The sequence below is a fragment of the Orycteropus afer genome, unplaced genomic scaffold, assembly GCF_000298275.1.
Source record: "Orycteropus afer afer isolate SDZICR_OR568_19922 unplaced genomic scaffold, OryAfe1.0 scaffold00081, whole genome shotgun sequence".
Taxonomy (NCBI): Eukaryota; Metazoa; Chordata; class Mammalia; order Tubulidentata; family Orycteropodidae; genus Orycteropus; species Orycteropus afer.
This window is the reverse complement of record NW_006921668.1, coordinates 8,268,194-8,294,363: the sequence shown is the minus strand read 5'-3', so window position 1 is coordinate 8,294,363 and position 26,170 is coordinate 8,268,194. Positions and strand designations below refer to the sequence as shown.

The window sequence follows — 26,170 nt, the reverse complement described above, 5'->3', positions numbered from 1 at the left end:
CATGATATTGAGGAAGTTTTTTTCCAACAAATCAACAATTTTCTTGATTTTTTTTTTTTTTTTTTGGTCTCTTCCTGCTCTAAAATTCCAATTGCATGTAAATTATTATTCTTGATGATATTTCACATAATTCTTAGGCTTTCTTCTTCTTCTTTGCTTTTCTTAAAACATAAAAAGGGACAATGGAGAGAGATCCAGAAAAGAATGGAAGTCAGATGTGGGAAGGACAGTCCTTTTGTGGCTCGAGTGCCCTGGTGAAATCCAATGTGGATGTCTTATTTTAAACCTGGGCAGGCCTGCTGGACTGAAGCTTGTAGCAGGAGTAATATGGAGGTCTTTGGGCACCCCCCCCCCTCCCATAAAGTGCACAAGCTATCAATAAATTGTGGCTTTAAACCTGAATGTGGTAGAGGCACTAGAGCAGATGGAGTGAAAGGGGCAAAAGTGGCTTCCTCTGTGGCCTTCCTCTTCAGCCATCTGGAAGAATGCTACCTATCTGAAAGTAGAAGGGAAGGTTGTCAGGAAGGAGCCTGGAGCTGATGGAAGGAAGAGGTGGGCATGTGTGAGGAGACCAAGAAAGCATAGAGCCACATCCATGGGCATCTCAGAAACCACAGTGGGAATCATAGAAAAGAAAAAGAAAGTTGTGATGAGTGTGGGCCACTGAGTGGGGGCTCCTGCTCTGGCTCTGCATGGCCACTAGTGGTTCCTGGCTTCCCTGGATACCAGGGCATGAAGGGAGAGAGTGCTGAACTCCACCTCCCAGATGGAGTCCTCAGAATTGAAGCCCAGACCAGTGACCTCACTGGCTCACCACTGCAGCCACTTCCAGTGCTGTTGCTCTGGCCAGCCTTGCTGTGTGGCCAGTGGTAGGGGTTGTGGGCATCACCCTGGGCCTTCCAGCACAGCCGTTTCTGCTGGAGCAGTAGCTGCAGATGTTCCACCTTGCAACACATGGTATGGTTCTCTATGTCTCACAGCTGGTTCCCTGGCATCCAAGCACCTGCCGGCTTGCACATACAGATCTAGCTCTGGCACTCTAGCAGGGAGGCTGAGAACACAGCTGGCAGCTTCTCATAGGAGGTAGACTTGGGTGTGAGGTCAGAGGCTGGTGTGGCAGCAGGTGTGCACTTAGCATGGCAGTGCAGTTGGATCAGTGAGGGGAGCATGGCCTGGTATTGTTATGTGGCACTCAGGAGGTTGTTGAAGATGGTGCCAATGTCATGCTGCAGCCGCTTGCTGTTGACAGTTGGGGTGCAGCGTGCCAGAGAAGGTCCCTAAGAAGTTCCCTGGGGCATGGTTCATGAAGCTTTTGATGATAGCACTAGGTTGCAGGAATGAGGCGGGGCTGCCACCCAGGGTGGATGTGGTGGCACTGCTGCTGGCAGATGGTTAACAGTTCATCTACTTGGGGCAGGTGGTGGAGGCCTGTGGGACTGGAAGGAACCAGCTATGCCCAGTGAGTAGGATGCAGGGGAAGGGCTGCTGGACACTAGGAGGATGCAGGTGATGCTAGACTTGGGCCAGCAAGGTGAGGACACAGGGTAGTCATGTTGGTTTCTCCATAGGCAGCAAAGCCATGGCAGCTGCAGCAGGCAGCATATGCTGATGATACAGAGGGGCATACCAGGCAAGCTGCAGTGGAACATCACATGGTCACTCATCCATAACTGCAGGGTCAGTGGTGAGTGGGCAAGCAGGAAGTTACTAACCTAGGGCCTCTTACTACTATCTGGGCTCTCTGTTAATCCCACAGATGTTTAAATAAAGGAATTGTTATTTCCAGAAACCACCTCTGTCAGTCCAGCCCAGCCTGGGCACCATATTGGACTGTCTTTGTCAAGCTCTCCAAGGCCTATCACTGACTGTTCTTGCCTTGAGACCTGAGACATGAGGCCAGCCTCCACTGTGGGCACCAGCATCAGCTTACTATCATCCCTCAGGCTAAACTCCTACAGCTTCTCTGAATTAAGCCAGGTGTCTTTGTGGAGCATCACCATGTGCTCCTTGGGCACTCTGAGGCACTGGGACAGCTGCTTGCATAGCCCGTCTACCATCGCATCAAGCAGCACTGACAGCTCATAGCAAGTTCTTGTCATGCGATAGATGGGCAAGCTTATGAGTGCCACATTGGCCACTGGGCCCAGCTTGCAGGCATCTTTGGGCTCCATGCCAGCAGCTCCATAAACCACTCGGTTGCAGCTCCATTCCTGGCCATTGTTGGGGGCTGCACCACTGCCAGATAGCAGTGCTCACAGGTCCACAGGGCATCACCAATCCTCGCTGTGTCTCCAGGGGAGAGTCAGGTATTAACCTGAAACAGGTTAATCCAAGAGTTGATAGGCCAGGATGCCCTCCAAGAAGGTCCCAACAAAAGCAGGCCAATCCAAAACCCAAAATCCAAGTGGTCCTCCAGGCTGTGTCGGTTTGTTTGGGCACCCTCCAGGGGTGGGGGCAGTGAGGCAGGCCTGGTGCAGGAGTAGTCCTGAAGGAGGACCCAGAAGAGGGGGGTGTCACCCCCCAGCTACCCATGCTCAATGCCATCTGCAGTTGAGTCATGCTGGCCTGCAACTCCTCCCTTACCAATAGCTGCCACTGCCACTGCTTGGAGGATCAGGTGCAACTTGCCCTAGGTGTCCACAGTTCCAAATGTTCCCACATTTTGGGCTGAGTGAGTAGTGGAAGGACTGGTCTCTCTTTCAATTGCTCCTCTAACAGATTAGTATTAAGAGATTTGTCTTCAGTCTTGCTAATTCTGTTTTCCATTAACTCAATTCTACTCCTTTGTCCTTCCAATTCTATTTCTGAATTTCTATTCTGAAATTTTAGTATTAATCTGGATTTCTATTTGCTGTTTTTATATGCTTTCTAATTTTCCATTAGTTTGTCAATTTGTTCTTTTTTTTTTTTTTTGGTAATTCTTCTAGTTTTGTATTTTCCCCTTGATTTTATCTATGTCTTCCTTCAACTTCCTCTGAATCCATTGAAGGTACCTAAATATAATTCTTTTGAATTCCTTACTAGGTAGTCCCAGTAACATTTCTTCCTCCACAAGATTTTCTGGTCCTGTATTTTGGTAATCTGTGTGACCATCTTGCCCTATTTCTGTGTGTGTGATGTGAAATTATCTGTTGTTTTTGAGACATGGTGGTGCTATTGTACTGATTGCATGGTTTGCTTCATTCTGTTTTTTCTTCTTTTAATGTAGTTTGGCAATAGGGAGAATGTGTTACTCTGGTCGTTTGGTAGCACTGGTGTGCTCAACACTTATGTCCAGGTGGATTTGGTAGTGCATAGGAGTGTGGGTGCAAGCCTGTCATCACTAATAACAAACAACAGCTAAAGACAGGCTGGGTAGGTGTTGGCTTCTGTCTTAGATCCAATGATGCTGGAGTGGGTGGTGGCACATACCCAGTGGGTACAGCAGCAGGTGTGGTGGGTATGGCTGGGAAGGGTTGCTACCTCCTGAATGCTGGAGAAAGATCAAAAGGAGGGAAAAAAAAGGAGAAGGAAGAAAGGAGACCTAAGGAGAAATTAAAAAAAAAAAAAATAGGGGGGGAAAATGAAAAATGCAGCACAGTACTGGCACAGGCACTAACACCAAACATGGCTGTGGTGGAAATGGTACTTACTCTGCTTGTGTGCACATCACTAAATACAGAGGGGAAAGGGTGGGTGCTACTGAATGCTGTGTTTTTCCTGATACAGTCCAGCATCTTAGATTATTTGCTTAGCATACTGGTTGCATAAGCATGATGAAAGGATACAATCCTGATGCACACCTTTCCTGATTTTTCAACCAGACAGTATTCCCTTGTTCTGTGCAGATGACAGCATCCTGGTCTATGTACAGGTTCTGCATTAGCACTATTTCAGGAATTCTTCACAATGTTATCCATGGTTTGTTACGATCCACACAGTTGAATGCTTTTTCAGAATCAAAAAAACCACAGGTAAACATCCTCTTGGTATCCTCTGCTTTCAGCCAAGATCCATGTGACATCAACATTGACACGCCATGTTCCACATCCTCTTCTGAACACAGCTGGTACTTCTGGCAGTTTCCTATCTATGTACTGCTGTAACCATTTGGGAATTATTATGCAAAATTTTTCTTGCATATTAAATGCTATTTAATAATTTCCTGATTCTGTTGGATCACCTTTCTTTGGAATGGGCACAAATATGAATCTCTTCCACTCAGTTGGCCAGGTAACTGTTCTCCAAATTTCTTGGCATAGACAAGTGAGCACTTCCAGCACTGCATCTGTTTGTTGAAACATTTCAATTGGTAGTCTGTCAATTCTCGAAGCCTTGTTTTTCACAAATGCCTTCAGTGCAGCTTGGATTTCTTCCTTCAACACCATCAATTCTTGATTATACTATCTCCAGAAATGGCTGAAAGTCAACCAATTATTTTGGTACAGTTACTGTGTATTCCTTCCATCTTTTGATGCTACCTGCATCATTCAATATTTTGCCCAGAGAATCCATCAACATTTCAAGTCAAACCTTGAATTTTTTCTTTCATTCTTTTAGCTTGACAAGTCTGTCATTGCTGATAATGAACAACAGTTAAAGGCAAGCTGGGTAGGAGAAATGCTGAGTGTGTTGTGTTCTTCCTCTAACTCCAGGTCTTTGCATATTTTATTATAATACTTTGTCTTTTCAAGACACCCTTTGAAATCTTCTGTTTAGCTCTTTTACTTCATTTCTTCCATTTGCTTTAGCTCTTCTCTGTTCAAGAGCAACTTTCAGAGTCTCTTTTGCATCCATTTTGGTCTTTTCTTTCTTTCCCGTCTTTTCGTGACCTTTTGCTGTCTTTGTGTATGATGACCTTAAGGTCATTCTACAACTCATCTGGTATTAGTGTTCAATGTGCCAAATCTATTCTTGAGATGGTCTCTAAATTCAGATGGGATATACTCAAGGTCACACTTTGGCTCTCATGGACTTGTTTCAGTTTTCTTCAGCTTCAGTCTGAACTTGTACATGAGCAATTGATGGTTTGTTCTGCAGTCAGCCCTGGCGCTGTTCTGACTGACAATGTTGAGCTTCTCCATCACTTCTTTCCACAGATGTAATTTAAAGAATTAGCACTCCTTTTCCTTTCCTTTCCTTGAGAATGTCATTTTTATTAAATTTTTCTTAATTCAGCAAAAAATCCGAGGAAAAAGCAGCAACAATACTACTACAAACTATATACTTTGAAAAAATAAACTACTTCTCCAGTAAAAGCTAAAATATACTCCTACTGCCAAGAATCTTGCAAACTTTATTTCCCAGATACAAAAAAAAAAAAAAAAAAAAAACAAACTCACTGCTGTCGAGTCGGATCTGACTCATAGCATTCCCTCCTTGGGTTTTTGCATGTCTGGTGGTTCCACCTGCCTTCTGTTTAGCAGTCAAATGCCTTAGGCACTATGCCACCAAAGCAATTCTAGAAAAGTTTTGAGTTAACAGGTCACATTATACATATGTAAGCTTTAGTGTCATTAATTCAAAAGCATTGCTTCATAGTTTTCTTGATAGTCTTGTTCCATTCATTTCATTCCCCTTCCAAGCTCTTGATGCAAGGGCTCTATGTTCAGCCCAACACAGGACCTAAGACTATCAGCATTCTTGAACTACACTGTTAAGTAACCAATGGTTTGAAATGCTGGCATTTTTCTCAACTCTTAAGTCACTTGTAAGATTACATACTAACTTTTAACAATCACTTGGGCATTTCTTGATGTATTTTCTGGCTTAGATTTTAGTAACTGCAGTCAAAATCTAGTGTATGATGAGCTTTTTTAGATCAAAACCTAGACATTTCATATTCTGAAACTCTAGATCTTATAGCAACTCTATAGGACAGAGTAGAACTGACCCCATAGGTTTCCAAGGCTATAATATTTACAGAAGCAGACTGCCACATCTTTTTCCTGTGGAGCAGCTGATGGACTCAAACCACCAATCATCTGGTTACCACTTGGGCACTTGACCACTGCAACAGGAGTCCTTTCTATTTAATACAAGAAAGACAATTTTACTACAAGGCATTGAGGTCCAATTAACCAAAACCAAACCCAGTGGACTCTTTTAACAGCATGTATCTCTATGCTACTATAGCTGTTGGTACCATCAAGTTGATTCTGACTCACAGCAACCCCATATGACAGAGAAGTACGCCATGTTTCCTAGGCTGCCCAACGTTTTGTAATCTTTACAGAAGCCTATAAACAGGTGTTCCTCTTGGTGGGTTTGAGCTACCAACCTTTCTGTTAACAGTTGAGTGCTTCATCATTGCCATGTTGTCTGTCGATCTTGGGACTGTTTCTGGACTTGAACTAGTGGCCTGCTGTGTTGCTTAGGATGATACCATTTTACTTGTCAACCTTGGGTTTGTCAGCCTCAGCAGCCAACTTGAGTTAAGAGACACCTCCAGCTCCAGTGGGCCAAGAGCAAAAGGCAGAGCTGAAGCCCTAGGTCAAAGGGCCTTCATCCAGCCCCTGGAGCTGGCACGTGAACTCAGACTTCTAGCCTCCTGAACTATAAGAGAATAAACTCCTATTTGATAAAGCCATCCACCCGTGGTATTTCTCTTTGAGCAGCCCAAGAGACCCAAAACAGCCACCGAAGTGCAAACAATTGTGCAGAAATTAAGCACTAAGAAATTGGTTGTATTGGTTAAGTCGGTTAAATTATTGCAGGGAACAGTAGCTTATTTTTGAAAGGATACCACCTAATTTCTCTGAGCCTTCTACACACAAGTCAGGTAGGACCTGTTTGATGAGATTATAGAAGGCTAAAATCTTCCCCAAAAGACTCCACATATAAGAGCTCAGGTAGTCTTGAATTTAAGACATTTATATGGATGATAGCTAGTAGGACATCTAGTTAACAGCAAGATCTAATGGGATGTATATTGTGAGTTTCTGAGGATCCCCAAAATTACCTCTCTTTGCCAACTGCTTTATATACAAATAAGAAATGAAACAGAGTGGCAGACAAAGAACCAAAATATTAACTTTATTCATGATAAAACTAGATTGGAGGACATAGCTAAACGTGTTCCAGAATTGAGCAGTTACCCTACTCGGCCATTCTGAGTTGTAGGCCAGGACAGAGCAGAGCCTACTCTGGAGAACACAGCACAATGGGAATTCTTCACAAGCTACCAGAAGAGAGAAGGGCTGAGCACAGCATGTCCAGGTATTTACCCAAATAAATTGCTTCCCTAGGGACAAGCTAATAAAGAGGCAGAGGGAGGTCAGGAGTTACACTTAGGTTGTTCCCGCCATAACGAAGAAACAGTAAAAGTGGGAGAGAAGCCCCCACAACAATATACTAAACCTTTAAAAAAAAAAAAAACTGTGTCACAGACATGTAAGGTTTTGTGTTATGAAAAACATTTTTCTAGAATTTGAGGATCTAGAAAATTGACAAATGTATATGAATAGCTGAGTTAACCTGACTCCAAAGCCCCTTCATTCTGTTATACCAACCAAGCTGTCTCTCTCAATCATCTATGGGCTCCACAAGGATGGAAAAGAGAAGAAATTATATTTGTTTAGGCAAGAAAAGTCAACAATTAATCCAATTCTGGACACTTTACAAGATTGTAGAGAAAATAACTGCCTTCTCAGCACAGTTCCATTCTGTCACATCTTATTGCCCTGGTCATGCTATACATCTAGGGCACTGAAATCAGGGGGCCCTTATTCAGTGGGGACATGAAGCAGGAACTCAAGAATGCTCATTAACCCTTAAGGTATGATTTTATGTTCCTTTTACTGTTTTCCTTCAACAAGTCTTGCCAAGACACTGGCCCTCACATTGTTTAAATTTCTATCACATGCATGTGACAAGCTAGATATAGAAAAGGCATTAATATGACAAAGGAATTGACAGTACTACTAGACTAGAATTCAAGGACCTCAAATTACAGGAAGGACGTGCTGCCATCAAAACTTCTGCGAGTTAGGGCTAGAATGTTAATTTCCAAAATGCTCCCAGTTGATTCTAAAACACCATATTGAATAACTATCAGCATTCTAGAGAGAGGTCCTAAGAATCATTCAATCAGGAATTCATCCATGGAGATCCCAGAGTATTAGGACTCAAATGTCTTTTAAACATTCATAATTCTTAATAAACTAATGCTATCTGGATGTTCTGCATGATTGGCTCATCATTTTAAAAATCTAGATTTAGGAAGTGTTACTTGACACTTAACTTCCATCACCATTTATTATATTAGAATGAGTGGTCACCAAAGCTTGCTAGCAATTAAGAGTCTTTATGCCATACTTCTGAAAGAATAAGATGGGAAATAAAAGTATTATAGCCCAAGTAACATATACAGCAATCCAACTCATGGCAACCCCTCCTTATGTTTCTGAGGCAGTATCACTATTGAAGTAGATTGCCCAATCTTCCTTCCAGAGTGGCTAGTGGGTTTGAACTGCCAGCCTTCTGGCTAGCAGTCAAATGCCTTAGGCACTATGCCACCAGAGCTCTTCATATAGCAATGTTGTTGTTGTTATGTGCCATCGAATTGGACCCGACTCATAGCGACCCCTCCTCGGGTTGCTGAGGCATTATCACTACAGAAGTAGATTGCCCAACCTTCCTTCCGAGGAGTGGCTGGTGGGTTTGAACCACCAGCCTTCTGGTTAGCAGTCAAGTACCTTAGGCACTATGCTACCAGAGCTCCTTTATATAGTAATAGACAAATCAAATCAAATAATAACTTTTTCATAGGTTAAACAAAATGGAATTTCTCACACCTGGAATAATTTAAAAACAAAACTTGAATAGCAGTACAAAGTAACTTCCCTTAATAGGATAGCTACTGAAAAAGCAAGCTTTGGCTTGGATTAAAAAAAAAGACTGAATGCTGATATGCCAATGGTTATACAGTATAAGCCCCTGGACATTACCAATTTGAATACAGTAACTGGTTTCTCTTCTTGTCCCACTTCTTCTCTCAAATGGTAGTAGGATGAGGCATTTACTTCTCAGTACAGCTGACCATCTAATTTATCCTCCATAGTAGGCTATTTTTGACAGTGAAAGGAGAGATTATTTAATTAAGCTGAAAAAACAGGCATTAACCAGGCCTATTATGAGCAAAGCTAGGACATATGTCACTCTAGTGAAATACAGCATCACTTTCACTGATTACTTTTGTGCTTTTTATGACAGTACGAAAAAAACAAAAACAAAAAACCACTACCAGACTCAATTCCGACTAATACTGACCCTACAGGACAGAGGAGAACTGCCCCATAGAGTTTCCAAGGTTGTTCTGTTTACAGAAGCAGACTGCCACATCTTTCTCCTGTGAAGTGGCTGGTGGATTCAAACTGCCAACCTTTTGGTTAGCAGCTGAATGTTTTAACCACTGTACTCTGCATCAGAGCTCCTTGTGATAGTACAGACCAGTTGGAAAAAAAAAAAAAATTCACTAAGAAAGCCCAAATTTTTCTCCAATTGCATTTTTTGAAGTGCACTATTTCTTTTATGAGAGGTTTTACTGGAAATAGTAGTGATTATTATTTTGTTGTTGTTGTTGTTATGTGCCATCGAGTCAGGTTTCCGAGGCAGTATCACTACGGAAGTAGATTGCTTCACCTTCCTTCCGAGGAGTGGCTGGTGGGTTTGAACCGCCAGCCTTCTGGTTAGCAGTCAGGTGTCTTAGCCGCTATGCTACCAGAGCTCCCAATTATTATTTTAACACATTAAATTTTATCAACAAATTCAAAGACATGTCCAAAATATGATCTATCTTATAGACTCAAAATAAAAGATTAGAAATAAGTATGCTTTCTATTGAATATAAATTTTTAATTTTAACTGAGTATAATGAGATTTGCCTTTCAATGTCAAATTTTTTAAATCTATCGTACCTATGCAATAGAGAAAAATGTATTGTCTCCCTAAAGTAGGCTATAAAAGTTTACTGTTAAAGACAAATATGGATTAACCTGGCCATAACTGGCTTATTCAAATACAACAGACATTGATTTTTCTCTCTATATCTATCTGTGTTCCTTCCCCTATAATGGACATTTCTAAGAAAATTCTACGTTAACTTCCAAACTCTAGTTCACATTCATGCAAAAATTAGTCAGTCATCCTAATAAAGCTTTTGATTTTCAAGCTTTAAGGCAGAGTACAAAGGTAATCAAGTGTCCCCAAAACCCAGCAGTAGCTGTTCTAGCTACGCTCACAGGACTGAAGTACGCAGGGTAAGATAAATGTGGAAGAGAACGTTAAGATTTTGAAATGATATTACAATTTCTCTGTTTGGATGATGATTTTGAAGGCCACCATTGAATTGTACCAATTACAAGGATTAGGAAACATGCACATTTAAGCCTTGTAGGTTCAGAAAAATAAAAAAACTAAAAAAGTGCATTTCTGATGTTGGATCAAAAGTGGCACATTCACATTCCAAAACTAAGTATAAATACCACAAAATCTAAAATAAAATTTTAAAAATCGATGTTTGATAGCTGAAATTCCCAACAATTTAACTTAATTTCATCTAAAAGTTAATAAAAAAAATATAGGCCCATAAGAAATTAACAGACGATCATGAAGACAGCCAGCATGAGTCTGCATCTAAGTACACACTCAGTTAATTAACTTCCAATTAGGCAACTAAATTATATATTATGTTTTCTTTATCCAAAACTATTAATGTATTTCAAGGTGTAACACAAGTATTTTAATTTATAGTAAAAATTCTGTGCATGGGAAAACAAAAAATTGGAGGCTCAACTAGCAAAACAAAATGCATCTTTTATTTATCAAAGACAATGGGGAAAACCAGAAAATACAGAAATACAAAAGAGGTTATAAAGCATAATAAATTTTATTTTTAAGAAATGGAAAAAATGTCCCTGAACAGTTACATGTACCTTTTAGTAGTAGTCACTGCCCAATAATAAACAAGCAATCAATTTTATATGGCTGCATTAAATGATTTTTAAGTTTAAAAGATGATATAATTCCCATAATTTTTAACTCTGGCATTCAAAAAGCAAACACATAACTAGAAACAAAGAAATGAAATATAAAATGATTTGCAGGATGCAAAACACAGTTGCTTATGAATATAGATTCCAGTTGTAATAATGGCTACTATGGTCTATTTTTAATCCTTCCCATACACACACTCTCTTTCAACAAACACACACCCCATACACACTCTGGCCTTATACTCCATAAATGTATTTATTTCCATAACTTGAAAACAGATATTTTGCATATCTCAATTCAAGATATGATTTTTACATGTTAATCCTATTATCATAAAGCAAGAAACTATTAATAGCACAAGTTTTTATTTGCTAAAACTGAACATCTAAAATAGATGTAGAAAAAATTACTACAACACTGAAAGAGTTTTATTGACTTTTTAAAAGACAACCGGAAATAAGAATAACTTGTTCAGAAAATCAACTTTCAAAACTGTCTTAAATGAAATAAATATCTAACACAATTTCTTCCTGCAAGAATCTCCAAGATGAGCAATGCTAAAAAAAAACCTAAGCTCCTCCTCTGAGAATCCCTAAAACTGGTATACCCTTTAAAAAAATTTTTTTTCTTACAAAGGACATTTGGTACACTCACATTTTCTTAAAATCTTTTCTAAAACAATCTATATTTTTTTAACACCCAAATATTCTATATATATTAAGTTCACTTAATTTAAAATTAATGAAAAGATATCTAGGCACATTTCTAATAAAACAATAGAGACAGTAATTTACTCATGGTTATTTACAGAACAAATTTTGCTGAATATGTAATATTATGGTCAAAATCTGAGAAAACATTTCTAATGATCGGCATTGTAGATTTCAATAAACATTATATATAACAATGAATGTTTTTATGTGCAGTTACTAGATAAATATAAGAACCAGAAACTAAAGCATTTGACAAGGTTAATAATTTCAGATTTATTATACTAAATGGCAGGTCAGAAATCAGTGGCATTTACATGCTGGAAGACTGTTTATCACTCAACTCTTTCAATTACATCAAACACTGATTAACCAAATGTGATGGGATTTTACTGCTATCAACTTTATGGTTATTCCAAACATATGCAAGTCTTTTAAATTAGCACATATGCCAATGTGCAAAACAAATGAAATATAAATATTTAAGAAAACGAACAGAAATGGCTTTTAAGAATAAACCACCCTGCCATTCAATTTTGAAGCTGTATCTTTTCTTCACTAATTTTTCTCCTGTTATTAGAAGTCTTCTATCCTATTAAAGTTGTAAGCTTATAGATCATCTGGAAATTTCACATTGGTATAGGTAAGGAATGTCTGGTCGATGCAGTCTAGGGACAAAGAAAAAATATGTCTTAAAATGCATCATGCCCAAAGGGGAAAAAAAAAAAAAGCCCACCATTGTCAAGTTGATTCTGATTCATGGTGACCCCATGTGTTACAAAGTAGACCTGCTCCACAGCTGTAATCTTTACAGAAGCAGATCACCAGCCCTTTTACCATGGCCCACTGAGTGGGTTTGAACTACCAACCTTCAGGTTAATAATGGAGTATAAACCATTTGTACCACACAGGGACCTTGGTATCATTCATAATACATTTTAAAACTCATTTTATAGAAGTATTTTATCAAGTATACACTGACTGCTCACAGAATACCACTTCTTGGAGAGCTGGGGAACCTAACTGAACATTTTTTAAGATATTTTAATATGATCCAGAAATACAATTACAGTCATTGTAATTTTAAGCAGACATAAGTAAATTATATAAGCTTTTTTGTAACCCATATAAGTTATAGATAAAATCTGAGCAACCAAATCACAAACCACACAACTTACTTATAAAAAAGAAATGTAATTCTTGTAACCTTGAAACACTTGTAACTTAGAGTCCCATATACACAAGAGTGTTAGTAGACATTTTGTTACTACAGTTGAAATATTTTTAAAATGTAAACCATTTATAGACATTAAATGTATGGAGCTTGCTTTATAAACTAAGATACACAGCAAAAATTTGAAGTCTATTCATGAGATGGTATTACTGGTTATACAATATAGAAATGCTATTCCCATATACACAGCCTCTAGAAACTCACTGCGTAACCAACCAGTTAGGCAATCTGTGCTCATTTCTTTATATTCCCCTTTATTCAAGCTGTAGCTTTCACTGTTGATACAAACTGACACACATTAAGAAAACACTAATGGAGCTCCTATTTTTTTCACACAACTCTATTCCTTGATTCAGACAGTTAAACTGCATGGCAAATCACTTTTCAATCACAGATTTGGGTTTTGTCCCACCGTGTGTTAATAAGGATGTCACAGTTTTATACAAAATGCCCATTCCACTGTGCAAACACCGTCATATTTTGTTTTTCAGGCCTTCACATTTTTTGCTGGTGGTTACTTCTTTCATAATCTTTGATCACTCTTTAAAAAGAAGTTTGAAAACTCTGATTTACAATATTAGCTAGGTTTTCACTGGAAACTATGTATCTTAGAGGTACTTTCATTTACTCATATAACAAAAAATAAGTATATGAAATTCAGCTTTAAAAAAATCTAAAAGTTATCTAAATAGGTACACAACTTAACTAAATTTCAATATGCTGACTTAAGAGTATAGGAATTCATTAAATACATGAGATTTAAGTAAACATCATAGGCATACATAAAGCATTTTATATATCATGAATATGAATACATTTAAGGGAACAGCTAATATATTAATATTTCTTACCTTTATAATAAAAAGAAATATCTTGTTCTATGAGCAGCTGCCATACTCTCAGACATGTTTCTCACTTTTAGATAATTAACAAATCCTTTGAAGAAAAGGAGAAGGCCTGAGAAGGTGAAATAATACGGATATATTATGTTCTTATACAGAGCGGGGGCATGATAAATTTAAAACAATTATAAACAAGATCCTCTTGGCTTAAGAATTTAATTTGTAAGATTTCATTCATTACATAGTGTATTTTTACACTATAATGTATATACTCTACCATGAGGAAATGCAATAAAATTTTACTTACTTCTAGGTATATCTAAATTAAGGTAAACTAAATACAGCCATGACAGTTCAGAATTACCCCCCCAAAAAAAAAGTATTAAATGATTTATTTAAATAGCAAAGTTACCCAATGCTTTTAAACTGATTCAACTCATAGAAATGCAATTTTACACCAAAATTTTCAATTAAGACAACTACTGAGCAAACTTGGGTCTATTTACTTATATAAAGTACTCAACAGAGAATAAGTAAATATAGCTGCTAACAGTTTTGGGATAAAACCAGTAAGCTTGTCTAGCAATGTCGGTCAGTTGTGAAATACGAAGATGTGTATATTTTAGGTATTTTTAATTATTTCTTTTCAAGTAATACTAAAAGGCTATAATAAAAATTAAGAAACAGGAAAGGAGACTTAATGAAGCAGCGCTCCAGAGATTGATATCGTAGGTGATTCAGGGTACATCTTCTATCTATCTCAATTTTCTATTCTGTAAAATGGTATTTTTAATATCTATTTTTGTCACAGGATTCTTTAACAAATAATAAGATGACACTGTGAGAGGCTTCAAAGTTTAGGAAAAAATATTAGGTAAGTATAAAAACATTACCATTATTAGTAGAGTTAAGCTTTTAAAATATGGAAGAATACAATTCTAAAGGAAATATTTATTAACTCTAGTAAAATTCTAATCAGAAAATGGTGGGGGGTGAAAATGGAAACAGAAATGTTATGTGTACATTTCCTTCAGGAGGAATAGAGTTTGTTAATCTAAACACAGAGTCCCAAACAAAATTTGTAGTCCAACTTCTAGACAGTAACTGAAGTACTTAAAAAAGAAAAACAGTTGGAGTAAATCAGAGTGATAAGACAGAAAAGATACACAAATAATGACTTAATTTAAGTAGGATAAACTGCAGCTAAGTCTGATATCATCTACTTCCATATCCTACCTCTTTCCATTTTGTGACTCCCACTCTTTAAATTCTACTCTCATACCCTTCCAGATGCTTCTCAAAGATAACAGTATCACTATACGAATGTGAAAGTATTATTGAAAAATGTAAACCAAAATTATTTATGAGGTCTTCTTTCCATTTATGAAGCTGCTTTTTGCAAGACACACTTTGTTCTGCTCAGTCATTTTCTAAAATAAGCCTTCATTTCTCAAAAAAACAATCATTCAGCAACTATTGTTTCTCAGCTTTCTACAATGTGCTCAGCGTTCTTTTTAGTACAGGTAATCCTTGACTTATATGGGGGTTGCATTCTGTTGACTCTATTGTAAGCTGAATACTCACTTTTTTTTTAAGTTTTCATTATTATTGTGTTTTATTATGAGTATCTTTATAAATCCAACAGTTTTTTGAACAGTAAACATAAAATTGAACATCTGTGAGTAAACATCTGAGAATGATAACATCAGCAAATTACATTTTGCAATATATTTCTAATGATAAGATGTTTAAAAAAAAAAAAAGACCATCATAAGAGATGTCAGTTTTAACTCCAGTATGTTGTAAGTTGGGGACTACCTATATATGTGAGGGTGACATTTTTTTATCCTAGTCAGATTGGCACATTTTATATCCCTTAAATAAATGCTAGACTGTGGCGCTGATATGGAACTTTTGCACTCCATTCTGCTCTGTAGCTGTCTTCTTAAGACTGCTCCAATCCCTTAACAATCCCAAGTAAATGCACTACTTTAACATGCTTAAATATTTAATAATATACTTTACACATTTTTTTTTTCACTTTCAGGTAGGAAATTCATTAAAGAATACAAAATTCAGACAGTCAAAATACAATTAACAATAAAAAAAAAAAAAAAAACTGGCTAGACTGCTTTACTGACTCTCCAACTAGGTCACAGCACTAGGATAATGTCACCATAACTATTAGAGAAAGAATCCAGGATTTTAGTGATCTTAACTGACCACCAAGAACTTGTTTCCCAAAAGATCCTAAAGATCCAGTAGCACGACTAAATAAAAACTCACAGAGAACAGTGCCACCTACTGAAATGCCATTATTTTCTGTTGCAATTATTTCACCAGAGAAATGTGGGCTTTAAAACCTAAGTATAAATAAAATGTATTCTTCTTGTCAGTAAATATATTTGAAACGTGGATTAAGAGTGTAACGTGATTTTAAAACTAATTTCATTATCATGTACCTAAAGTAAAAAACACAAGGGACCAATATTAGAAACCCATAAAATTCATCAATATGAAAGAAGACAACTCAACAAACATACTATGATCATAAAGCATGAAGCCTTTTCTTAAGTCTGGCTGAGTAATGATTAATGCAGGGCACATTTCAAAGGCATAACGAAAGTTTCCATGATCCAAAAATAAGAAAATGGATAAAAAACTCAAACTATCTTACTCTCACCATTTCCTAAGATTATTAAATTATGCAATGTATTTTCTAAGATAAATGCTGAAGACAATATTTTTTTAAATCATATTAGAGTTTTCAAGTGTTATAGTAGTCAATTATTCCACTACCAACTCTTTAAATTGACAGCTGCTGGATTTAAACTTAAGAACCCTGGGGTTTATCTAGAATTACTTGAAAAGCTGAGATATAAGTGCTTACATATTAGAATTTTAAAGTAGAAAAATTGTTTCTACAAGAGTTGCAATTTATTGGAGCCTTGTAATTTTAGTAAATATCAAGGTTCAACAAACTAAACAAACCTAAATGCAAACCTAAAGGTACTTACCAAGTACAAGAAATATCCACCAAAGCCAATACTGCCCATTGAAATATCCAGTAAAATAATCAGAAAACTATGGAATGAACATAAACATATTTGTTATTTGTATACCTAAATTTGAAAATCACAGATGAGCCTTGGTATTACAATGATTTATCCCAAATAATCTTTAACACTTCAAAACAGCAGAAATGAAAAAACAAAGGAAGGAGAGAAAAAGCTTTACACGGAATAATGATCTACATATTGAGAGAAAAAAAAAAACACAACAAATTACAAATATTTAAGAAAGGAAAAACAATTTCAAACTGCTTAGAAGGCAAATACTATTATTTATCTGAATCAAACATTCTTCCATTAAAGAGTTCACACATCAGTCCTTTTTTCATAATCTCTCAAAGCCACAACTACTATCCCAAACACTGCAGCAACCTGCTGCTTTAAATATTAACACTGAAAGCCACATTAGTTTAATCTTATCAGATGGGGATGTTCTGCTGACCTTTAAAAAGAAGCGCTTTTGACCTTCTGTACACCCCCTACTGTTAATCACTACCAACAATACAAGGCGCATAAAGACCTCCAACTCATTAGAGTCTTACTTATTTTCAAACTAGATGCTCCAGCATTAAGTTCCCAACACTGAGATGAGAACAGTTAAATGAACCTTGAAGTGGCATTTCAACAGCTTTTGTTAGTGGCCATGGTCAACAGTTTTATATTCTCTGTGATGTGGGAATATGAACAGGTAGCTGGAAGACAGGGTTTGACACTATTGGACGCAAGTACCTTTTCCTTGACTAGAAAGACTCTAGACATCATGCTTCATTAATGTAAAAAGTTAAATGTATCATTCTAATTTTCTTCAGCATTTACTTCAGATATTTCTTCCTATCATTCTTTAGCACTTAATAATTATTTTTAAAAATATTTGTGTTTCATTCAGTTGTATTGTTTTGAAAAGGATTTAATCTAATCTACTTTAAAGTATTAAAAATTAGCTTGTTTTATGAAACATGAATCTGATTTAACTAAAAATTATTTCTTAATTACAGAATTAAGCTTTGCCCTCAAATTTGATAGTAAAGTATCTACCTACAACTTTATTCCAATAATTATTTCAATTATTCATTGTTAATTTCCATAAGGGCTTAAAAATCCTATAGCACTGGAAATGATAAAAATGCTTACAAATTGTAAGAAACATCACCATTTTGGAAGCATACCCACTAAAGATTATCTAAAACACTTTTTTTAAGCCTCTTAAGTATTTTCCCAGGAAGTATTTTCAATTAATAAATGAACCGTGATTTAAAATCCTCAAGCTTAGAGTTTTAGAAATTAAAAAGTTTTAAAATTTCAAAGTACTACTAGAGATGCAAATATGACATGCTCCTACACCTCTGAAATAGGTAAGATGAAGGGAGAAGTTAAAATTGCAAACACCATAGCTTTTAAAGTAGGGCTAAACTACTTTTTAATCAAGTAATTTAAAGTTAGAAATAAAAAGTTCTCATATAGGTCAAACCACTACAGAAGTTTCAGAAGGTATAAGAACAAGAAGAAATAAAGCATCAGAGCAGTACATTTTTTAAGTTTCTGTGTCTATTAGCCAGTAGAAGGAAATCATAAGATCAAGAATAGAGTCATTCTTCATCAAAAATATTTACCATAAAAGCTATTTCTTAATTACTCCCAAGGGAAAAATATTAATTACCTTCACCTTGAAGTCAGGAGCTCTGGTAGCATAATGCCTAAGGCACTTGACTGCTCACCAGAAGGCTGGCGGTTCAAACCCACCAGCCACTCCTCGGAAGGAAGGTTGGGCAATCCTACTTGTAGTGATACTGCCTCGGAAACCCAAGGAGGGGTCGCTATGAGTCGGGCCGATTCAACGGCAAACAACAACAAACAACAAACCTTGAAGTCACAGAGAATATGTAAAAGCAATAAACTAATAGTTTTCAGACTCATTAATGAGTTATCAAAATATTTTAAAATATTAAAAATCAGATGAATAAGCCAAGTTGTTGCCTTTTTTATTTTTTTCTTTAATAAGTAAACCAATCAAAACAATCATAGGTTGCAGAAATTAAACTATGGAAAATAGCTTCACTAAAATTAAATGAACATAAATTATTTAATTGTTCACATCTTGTTTACTTTCAAAAAGAATTTGTTAGTTTTTAATAAAACATATATGTAATAAAACAATAAAAATATCAAAGGCCTTAGATGTAATTTCAGAATCCTTCGCTGAAAAGAATAGCAGCAGTATGATATATAAATTACTTGTTATCTAATGAAAGAAAACACCAGGCTTTTACAAGAAAATCTTTCTCTTAAGCACTAACCTCCAAGAGGAATTTATTGCCTGGAAGTGTATAATAAAAGGCAGAGTCAAATGTGTGTATATTCGAATCTACCTATACTTTATTTTTCAGTGCTTGATGTTTACTTAAAAAAAAAAAAAGTGAAGAGTTTAAGTTCATGATAATTTTACTAAACAACAGAAATGTTTTTTTTAACTGGTGCTAGGCATGCCTGCACTATACCACAATAATATTAGCCACAATTAACTGAGCACCTATATTTGTGCAACAAGTGGACAAAGTATTTTAATTATATTATTTCCATATGTTACAAAAATCCAGAAAGCATATTATTATCCTATAAAGAAACTGAAGCTCTTAACAATTAGCTTAAAGGTAGAAAATAAATACAAAAAAGATGAGATTCAAAATCAAGTTTCTCTGATGGCAAAGCTCTTTCCACTCTACTACACAACTTCTCATATAATAAAGTTATAAAACATTCACACCACAAAGATCACTACGATAATTAAGCATAGAAGAAAAAGACGTGAAATAATTTAATTTATATGCATAAAATTAACACTTATAAACCACACAGAAAAACTTGTACATTTTCATTTCAGAAATAAAAGTGACATAGGCCATAGTTTCACTTACCCTGACAATAAGGATCCATTTGATCAATGAAAGACCAAATCCACAGATAGCACCATACCTTCCAGCTATGGTATTGGTTATACAGAAGGATAAACAAAATCCAAGCCAGTTGAAAATAAATGCCACTAAAAGCAACAGAAAAGAGTCCTTTTAAAGACCACAGTTTGGAAACAAATTAACAGAAATAATATTAGCAGTATTTCAATGCTCAATGGAAACAACAGTCATCTTTCTTGTAACTCTGTATCAACTAAGCCTTCTTTGCAGACTATAGCTTACTTTTTCCAAATGTGTTAGTTATTTACTATAAATCAACAAATGGGCAATTTCATTTCTTGTCAATTTGGTCAACATGAATACATTTCTTAAACTTTACCACCAATGGGTGAAACTGCATTTTTAAAGAACTACATCACTATAAATGATGTTAAATTGATCATTGTTGAAGCTGAGTGATAAACGGAGGTTCACTATACCATTGTTTACTTTTATGTATGTTTTAAAATAGCTATGAAAAAAGCTCTTTAAAGACACCAAAGAAGAAATGGCCCCTGTCTTCCGCTGCATGTTGTCATGATTAAACCTAATACCTGAAACTGCTACAGGCATCTGGCTACCACAAAAAAAAAAAAAGAAGAAGAAGAAGAAAAATCAAACCTATTGCCATCAAGTCAATTCCAACTCATAGTGATCCCTTATGTTAGAGTGAACTGCCTTATGTGGTTTTCTTGGCTATAATCTTTATGGCACTAGATTGCCAGGTCTTTCCTCCACAGCACTGCTGGATGGGTTAAATCACCAAACTTTAGGTTAATATTGTAGCAGAAACCATTTGTGCCAACCAAAGATCACTCAGACTACCAGACTGAGGATTAAGCCAGCGCACTCCAAGTAAGGGAGAGTGAAGAAAAGCACTAATCCTCTCTACTTGAAGCCTGCCCTTCATGAACATCATGTTATGTGAGATAATCTCCTAAGAGTTTATTAAAGCCATTGAATAGAGCTTTTCTATTACTTGTGGCTGACAGCATTCTGACAGAGGTCCTCAAGATACAATAAGAGTGCCTGCCCTATTTGTGTCTAAAATACCAATTATTATAAAAAATAGTAATTTTTAAAGCCTCTAAAGTTCTATTTTATCTTATCTAGTGCCCATTCTCTCACCCTATGTATCTCTTCTGTATTTAACTTGCTTATCTCTGTGTTGGGAGCTCTGATAGCATAGTGCCTAAGGCATATGACTGCTAACCAGAAGGCTGGCAGTTCAACCAGTCACTCCTCAGAAGGAATATGGGGCAATCTACTTCCGTAGTGATACTGCCTCGGAAACCCAAGGAGGGGTTGCTATGAGTCAGGTCTGACTCGACGGCCCACAACAACAACAACCATCTCTGTTAGCTGCAGTGGAAAACACAACCTTCTTTCCTTTACTCCAGTCTGCTGTAAACTTTTTATCATTTTCTAAGCATGTCATGTTGTTAAAATATTAGGAAGCACTGATGGATAGAATCCAAGACAGCAAAATACTCCAAAGTATATTTTTAAAGTATGTATTTACATAGGTTTGGGGAAAAATAATGCAAACACTGTTCAATTTCTTCAATAGCAGACTTACTAATATCTACTAATATCTACTATACATTATCATTTGCACCCATGCCAGGAATAAGATCCAAAAGAACAAAAATTGTGTATATTGTTATAACCTGTGCTCATGTTATGTAACATCACTCCAAAACTCACTGCTACTGAGTCAATTACAACTCACAGTGACCCCTGTTGGGTTTCCAAGGCTGGAAATCTTTATGAAAGCAGACTGCCCCATCTTCCTTCCATAGAGCAGCTGGTGGATTTGAACCACTGACTCGCTGATTAGCAGCCAAATGAGCTCCTTGTGATATAACTTAACCATCACTAATTGGTTTAAGAAGAAGAGATGGTGCTTTTGAGTTGTGGTGTTGGCAAAGAATACTGAAAGTACCATGGACTGCCAGATGAATTAACAGATCTGTCCTGGAAGAAGTGCAGCCAGAATGCTCCTTAGAAGTGAGAATGGCCAGACTTCAACTCATTTACTTTGGTCATGTTATCAGAAGGGACCACTCCCTGGAGAAGGATATCATGCTTGGTAAAATGGAGGGTCAGCGAAAAAGGGGAAGGCACTCAATGAGATGGACTGACACAGTGGCTGCCACAATGGACTGCAGTATAGTGAGGATTGTGAGGCTGGCGCAGGACCAGGCAGTGTTTCATTCTGTTGTACACAGGGTCGCTATGAGTGGGAGCTGACTCAACACTTTAAACCCTAGGACAATGTAAGTGGTGACTACCTGAGCACAGGTAAGTTCCCTATCTACATCTTTTGACAAAAAAGAAAGTACACTGAATAGATTTTTAAGGTATAGAAAGGACAGACATATTCAATTCTGAATCCTGTATGATGTGTCAGAGTTGGCAAGGGCAGAAGATTTAATAAATGTATACCCTAAGCCTTAAGAGTATAAAACTCCATGAAAGAAATGTGTAGTAGAGGCATGTGAAAGACCACTTTTTTAAAGTGTTAAAAAGCAAAGATGTCACTTTAAGGACTAAGGTGTGGCTGTATTTTCAATCACCTCATATGAATGCAAGACCTGGACAATGAGTAAGGAAGATGAAGAAAAACTGATGCCTTTGAATTATGATGCTAAATATACCGAATATATCATGGATGGCCAGAAGAACATACAAATCTGTCTTGGAAGAAGTAGTCAGAATGCTCCTTAGAAGCAAGGATGGCAAGACTTCGTCTCATGTACTTTGTACATGTTTTCAGGAAGAACCAGTCCCTGTAGATGGACATCATGCTTGGTAAAGCAGAGGTCAGTGGAAAAAGGGGCAGAACCTTGTGGTGGTTAAGGTTGTGTGTCAACTTGGCAGGGCCTAGTTTTGAGTGGCTGGGCAGCTGGATGCAGTTATTCCTCATGAAGAGACTGGTAATTAACTCCATGGCGGAATCTTCTGTGAGCAGCTGAGTAGCTGCCTTAGGGATGTGGTGTGCTCCCAGTATATAAGAAGATGCTTTGAAGAAGCTCTCCAGCTTTTTGGCACTCTTGGATCCTGTATTTAGCCAAGTCTTCATTCAGCAGCCTGCTATGTTTTCTTTTGATATTGGGACTACTTCTGGATGTTAACTAGTGGCCTGCTGTATTGCTTGATAATCTTGGGACTGTGCCATTTTACTTGTCAACCTTGGATCTGTCAGCTTCAGCAGCCAGCAGCTGCTAGAGTTAAGAGATGCCTCCAGTTCCAGGGGGCTAGGAGCAAGAGGCAGAGCTGAAGCCCAAGGTTGACAGGCCTTCACCCAGCCCCTAGAGCTGGTACTTTAAACTTGGACTTCTAGCCTCCCAACCTGTAGGAGAATAAATCTCTTTGTTAAAGTAATCCAGTTGTGGTATTTCTGTTATTGCAGCACTAGAGAACCAATCAGCTCTCAATGAGACAGACTGACAAAGTGGCTGAAAAACTGGGCTCAAACACAGGAATGATGGCACAAGACCAGGCAGTGTTTTGTTCTGTTGTCAGAACCAATTTGACAGCACCTAACAAGAGGCATGTAAACATACATATGCTTAGAAAGAAGATGAGAACACTTTTATTTCAGCTTTTACTTCATTCAGGACACATTCCCTTGGAAACCAAGGCAAAACTGTTGTTACCTGCCGTTCAGTTGGCCCCCAACTCATGGTGACCACATGTTACAGAGCAGAATTGTTCCATAGGGTATTCTTGCCTATAATGTTTACAGAGGCAGATAGCCTTTTCTTCAACAGCACCACTGGGTAGGTTTAAACTGCCAACCTTTAGTTTAGCAGCTAATCAAACCACCTGTGCCACCCAGGATGCTCTACGGCAAAATAGCTGTTGGATCAGCTATTCCTGATACTACAAAGCCCAAGATGGAACTAAAGGAAACAGGCTAACGTAGCCTACATTCCTTCAGAAAAGATTTTAGGGGCACAAACAGCAGGGAATCAGGGTGATTAATTCAGAAATACTGATAAGAATGCTTACTAGTCCAGCTCCCATCACACTTCTCCACACACCTTTAGAATGTCCTTCATTGTGGAGAAAACAAACCAGGTGCAGAGTAGTAAACTACATGTTATGACTTTTCTAGCCATAGTCTTTGTAACTCCTACTTAACTGTGAGCAATTGAGTAGGTGATTGTCAAAAGTTATCCACGTGGTATATTTCTATTGGGGCAACACACAGCAATCTTCAGGGAAGTTCACCATCTCTCTCAGGTGTGTAGAATTCTGATGTTGGGATTAGTTAGTTCTGTCACTCTGCCAGGATCAAAATAAGCCCTCCCAGGGGCAGGAGTCTCCAGAGAGAGACCCGCTGTTGAAAGAGATGTGATGCTGAGAGACAAGAGAGAAATGCACTTCTGAGAGAGAGATGCAAGAGAGACACACTGCTGAGTGAGAGATATGCTACTAAGAGACTGAGATGGTCAACTGCTGAAAGACACAGCCAGTGGCTGAGAGAGACTGAGCACATTCCTGACCTTGAATTGTAGCCTGTTGCTTCACTAACAAACTCCATGATCTGTGACTTCTGTGTGGCCACTGCAGTGAATTACTGAGTGCAGCAGAGAGGCAGTGGATGCCGTGGGAGGAACAGCTGCAGCTGGTGATGAGGTTACTTACTAAAGAGGGTTGGAGGGTGGCAGCATGTCTGACCTCCTAAGAATAGGCCTTTCACTGCTGATGGTAATTCTGTCTTCCTCTTGTGGAGTCAGAGGAGGTCAGATGATGTCACCTCCCTACCCCTTCAGCACCAGGCCAAGTTCAGACAGATTATGACAAATGAAAGAATGCTGCAAATCACATTACTTTATTATAACTAAAAAAATGAGCTCTTAGGCAAGAATAGTGAAAGAGACATTATAATCACCTTTACTTAACAGCATTATGCCATGTAAACATATAGATAAATATCAAACCAATTGCCATCAAGTTGATCCTGAATCATAGTGACCCTTTAGGACAGAGTAAAACTGCCCCATAGGTTTCCAAGGCTGTAAATCTTTACAGAAAGAGACTGCCTCATCTTTCTCCTGCAGAGTAGCTGGTGGGTTAGAACCACCAAATGCTTTAACCACCACACTACCAGAGTTCCTACAGACAAACACAGATATACAAAAAAATATGTATACATGTATTATGTTTACCTAGGTTGGCATGCATACGTATGTCCTAGTTCCTCCCACTAAGAGGGGCTAGACCGGTGACACCCCAACAGCAATGAACGCACCCCTTACTGCCCAGATCTTCATTTCTAAATACCATCCTTCAATAAAAGGATTCTAGGCTCTTGGAGAACTGATTGATTCCAGGACTGAAGCAGGGCAAATACAGTATGAACATGGAGCATCTTGTAGTGGCAGAAAACATACAGATAAATACCAAACCAAAAACCAAACCCACTGTCTTCATGTTGATCTTGACTGACAGTGACCCTTTATGACAGAGTAGAACTGCCCCATAGGTAGAAAGAACTCATAAAAAGAAGGGAAAAAAACTCAAGGGAAGGCCTATCAAAAGTATACAGGAACCAAATTGAAAAGAGCCTGCAATCGCCAAAGCTGGAACAATTTGACCAATAAAATAAATAATGGCATTATTGTACTATAATACAAAAAATAAATATATACAAATCCATGTTGACATAAATAAATAAATATATGAGAAGCAATAAGTTTCCTTTTGGAAAAAAATCCAGTAAATAAATATAGAATGAAGGAGGGGAAAAAATATCACTTAAAAAAGTCAAATTCCTACAATCAGGAAAAGAATAAGGAGATATACAAATAAAGGAGAATTTCAGAAATTAGAATTCGTATTTCAAAATACTCTTTCCTTTTTTACTTCTGTAAAATAATGTCTCTCTAATTATTAATTTCCCTCGAGTCTAATATAGGACTAATACAAACCACTAGTTATTATCATACATACTCCAAGTGGTAAAGGCTAAACCCTAGAGAAAACATTTTCTAAATAGAACCCAATACATTTTTAAAGAACATCTTTTTACAGATGTTTTCTGAGCTCCAGTATCTCAAGGGCAATGTGACAAGGGTCAAGTGTTTCCTGTCCAAACAGAATTATAGAAGAACAACACTGATTAGGAAGCCCCTATAGGTTTTGCTGGCAAACCAGGCCAAACTCCCCTCCAAAGAGAAAGACCACCTAATTACACTGGAATATAAATCTACTCTAGAAGAAAGGTTGGGCAATCTACTTCCATAGTGATAATGCCTTAGAAACCCAAAGAGGGGTCACTATGAGTCAGATCCAACTTAACGGCACATAACAATAACAAGAATAATCTTTATGGAAGAAGATCACCACCTCTTTCTCCTATAGAGTGGCTGGTGGGTTT

At 37.4% G+C, this 26,170-nt stretch overlaps 1 protein-coding gene and 1 pseudogene across 1 annotated transcript in view; both read right to left on the bottom strand.

Moving 5' to 3' along the window:
• Positions 1–623: 623 nt before the first annotated feature.
• LOC103197614 lies at positions 624–2,208 on the bottom strand (annotated as a pseudogene).
• Positions 2,209–13,771: 11,563 nt separating this feature from the next.
• NDFIP2 (Nedd4 family interacting protein 2) overlaps positions 13,772–26,170 on the bottom strand; it is a 113,344-nt gene continuing 100,945 nt past the window's right edge. Inside the window, exons 6-8 of the mRNA XM_007941521.2 lie at positions 19,744–19,868; positions 16,778–16,844; positions 13,772–13,875 (exon numbers count right to left, since the gene is read on the bottom strand). Of these exons, the coding sequence (XP_007939712.2) occupies positions 13,772–13,875; positions 16,778–16,844; positions 19,744–19,868 (296 nt within the window). The remainder of the gene's footprint in view (positions 13,876–16,777; positions 16,845–19,743; positions 19,869–26,170) is intronic.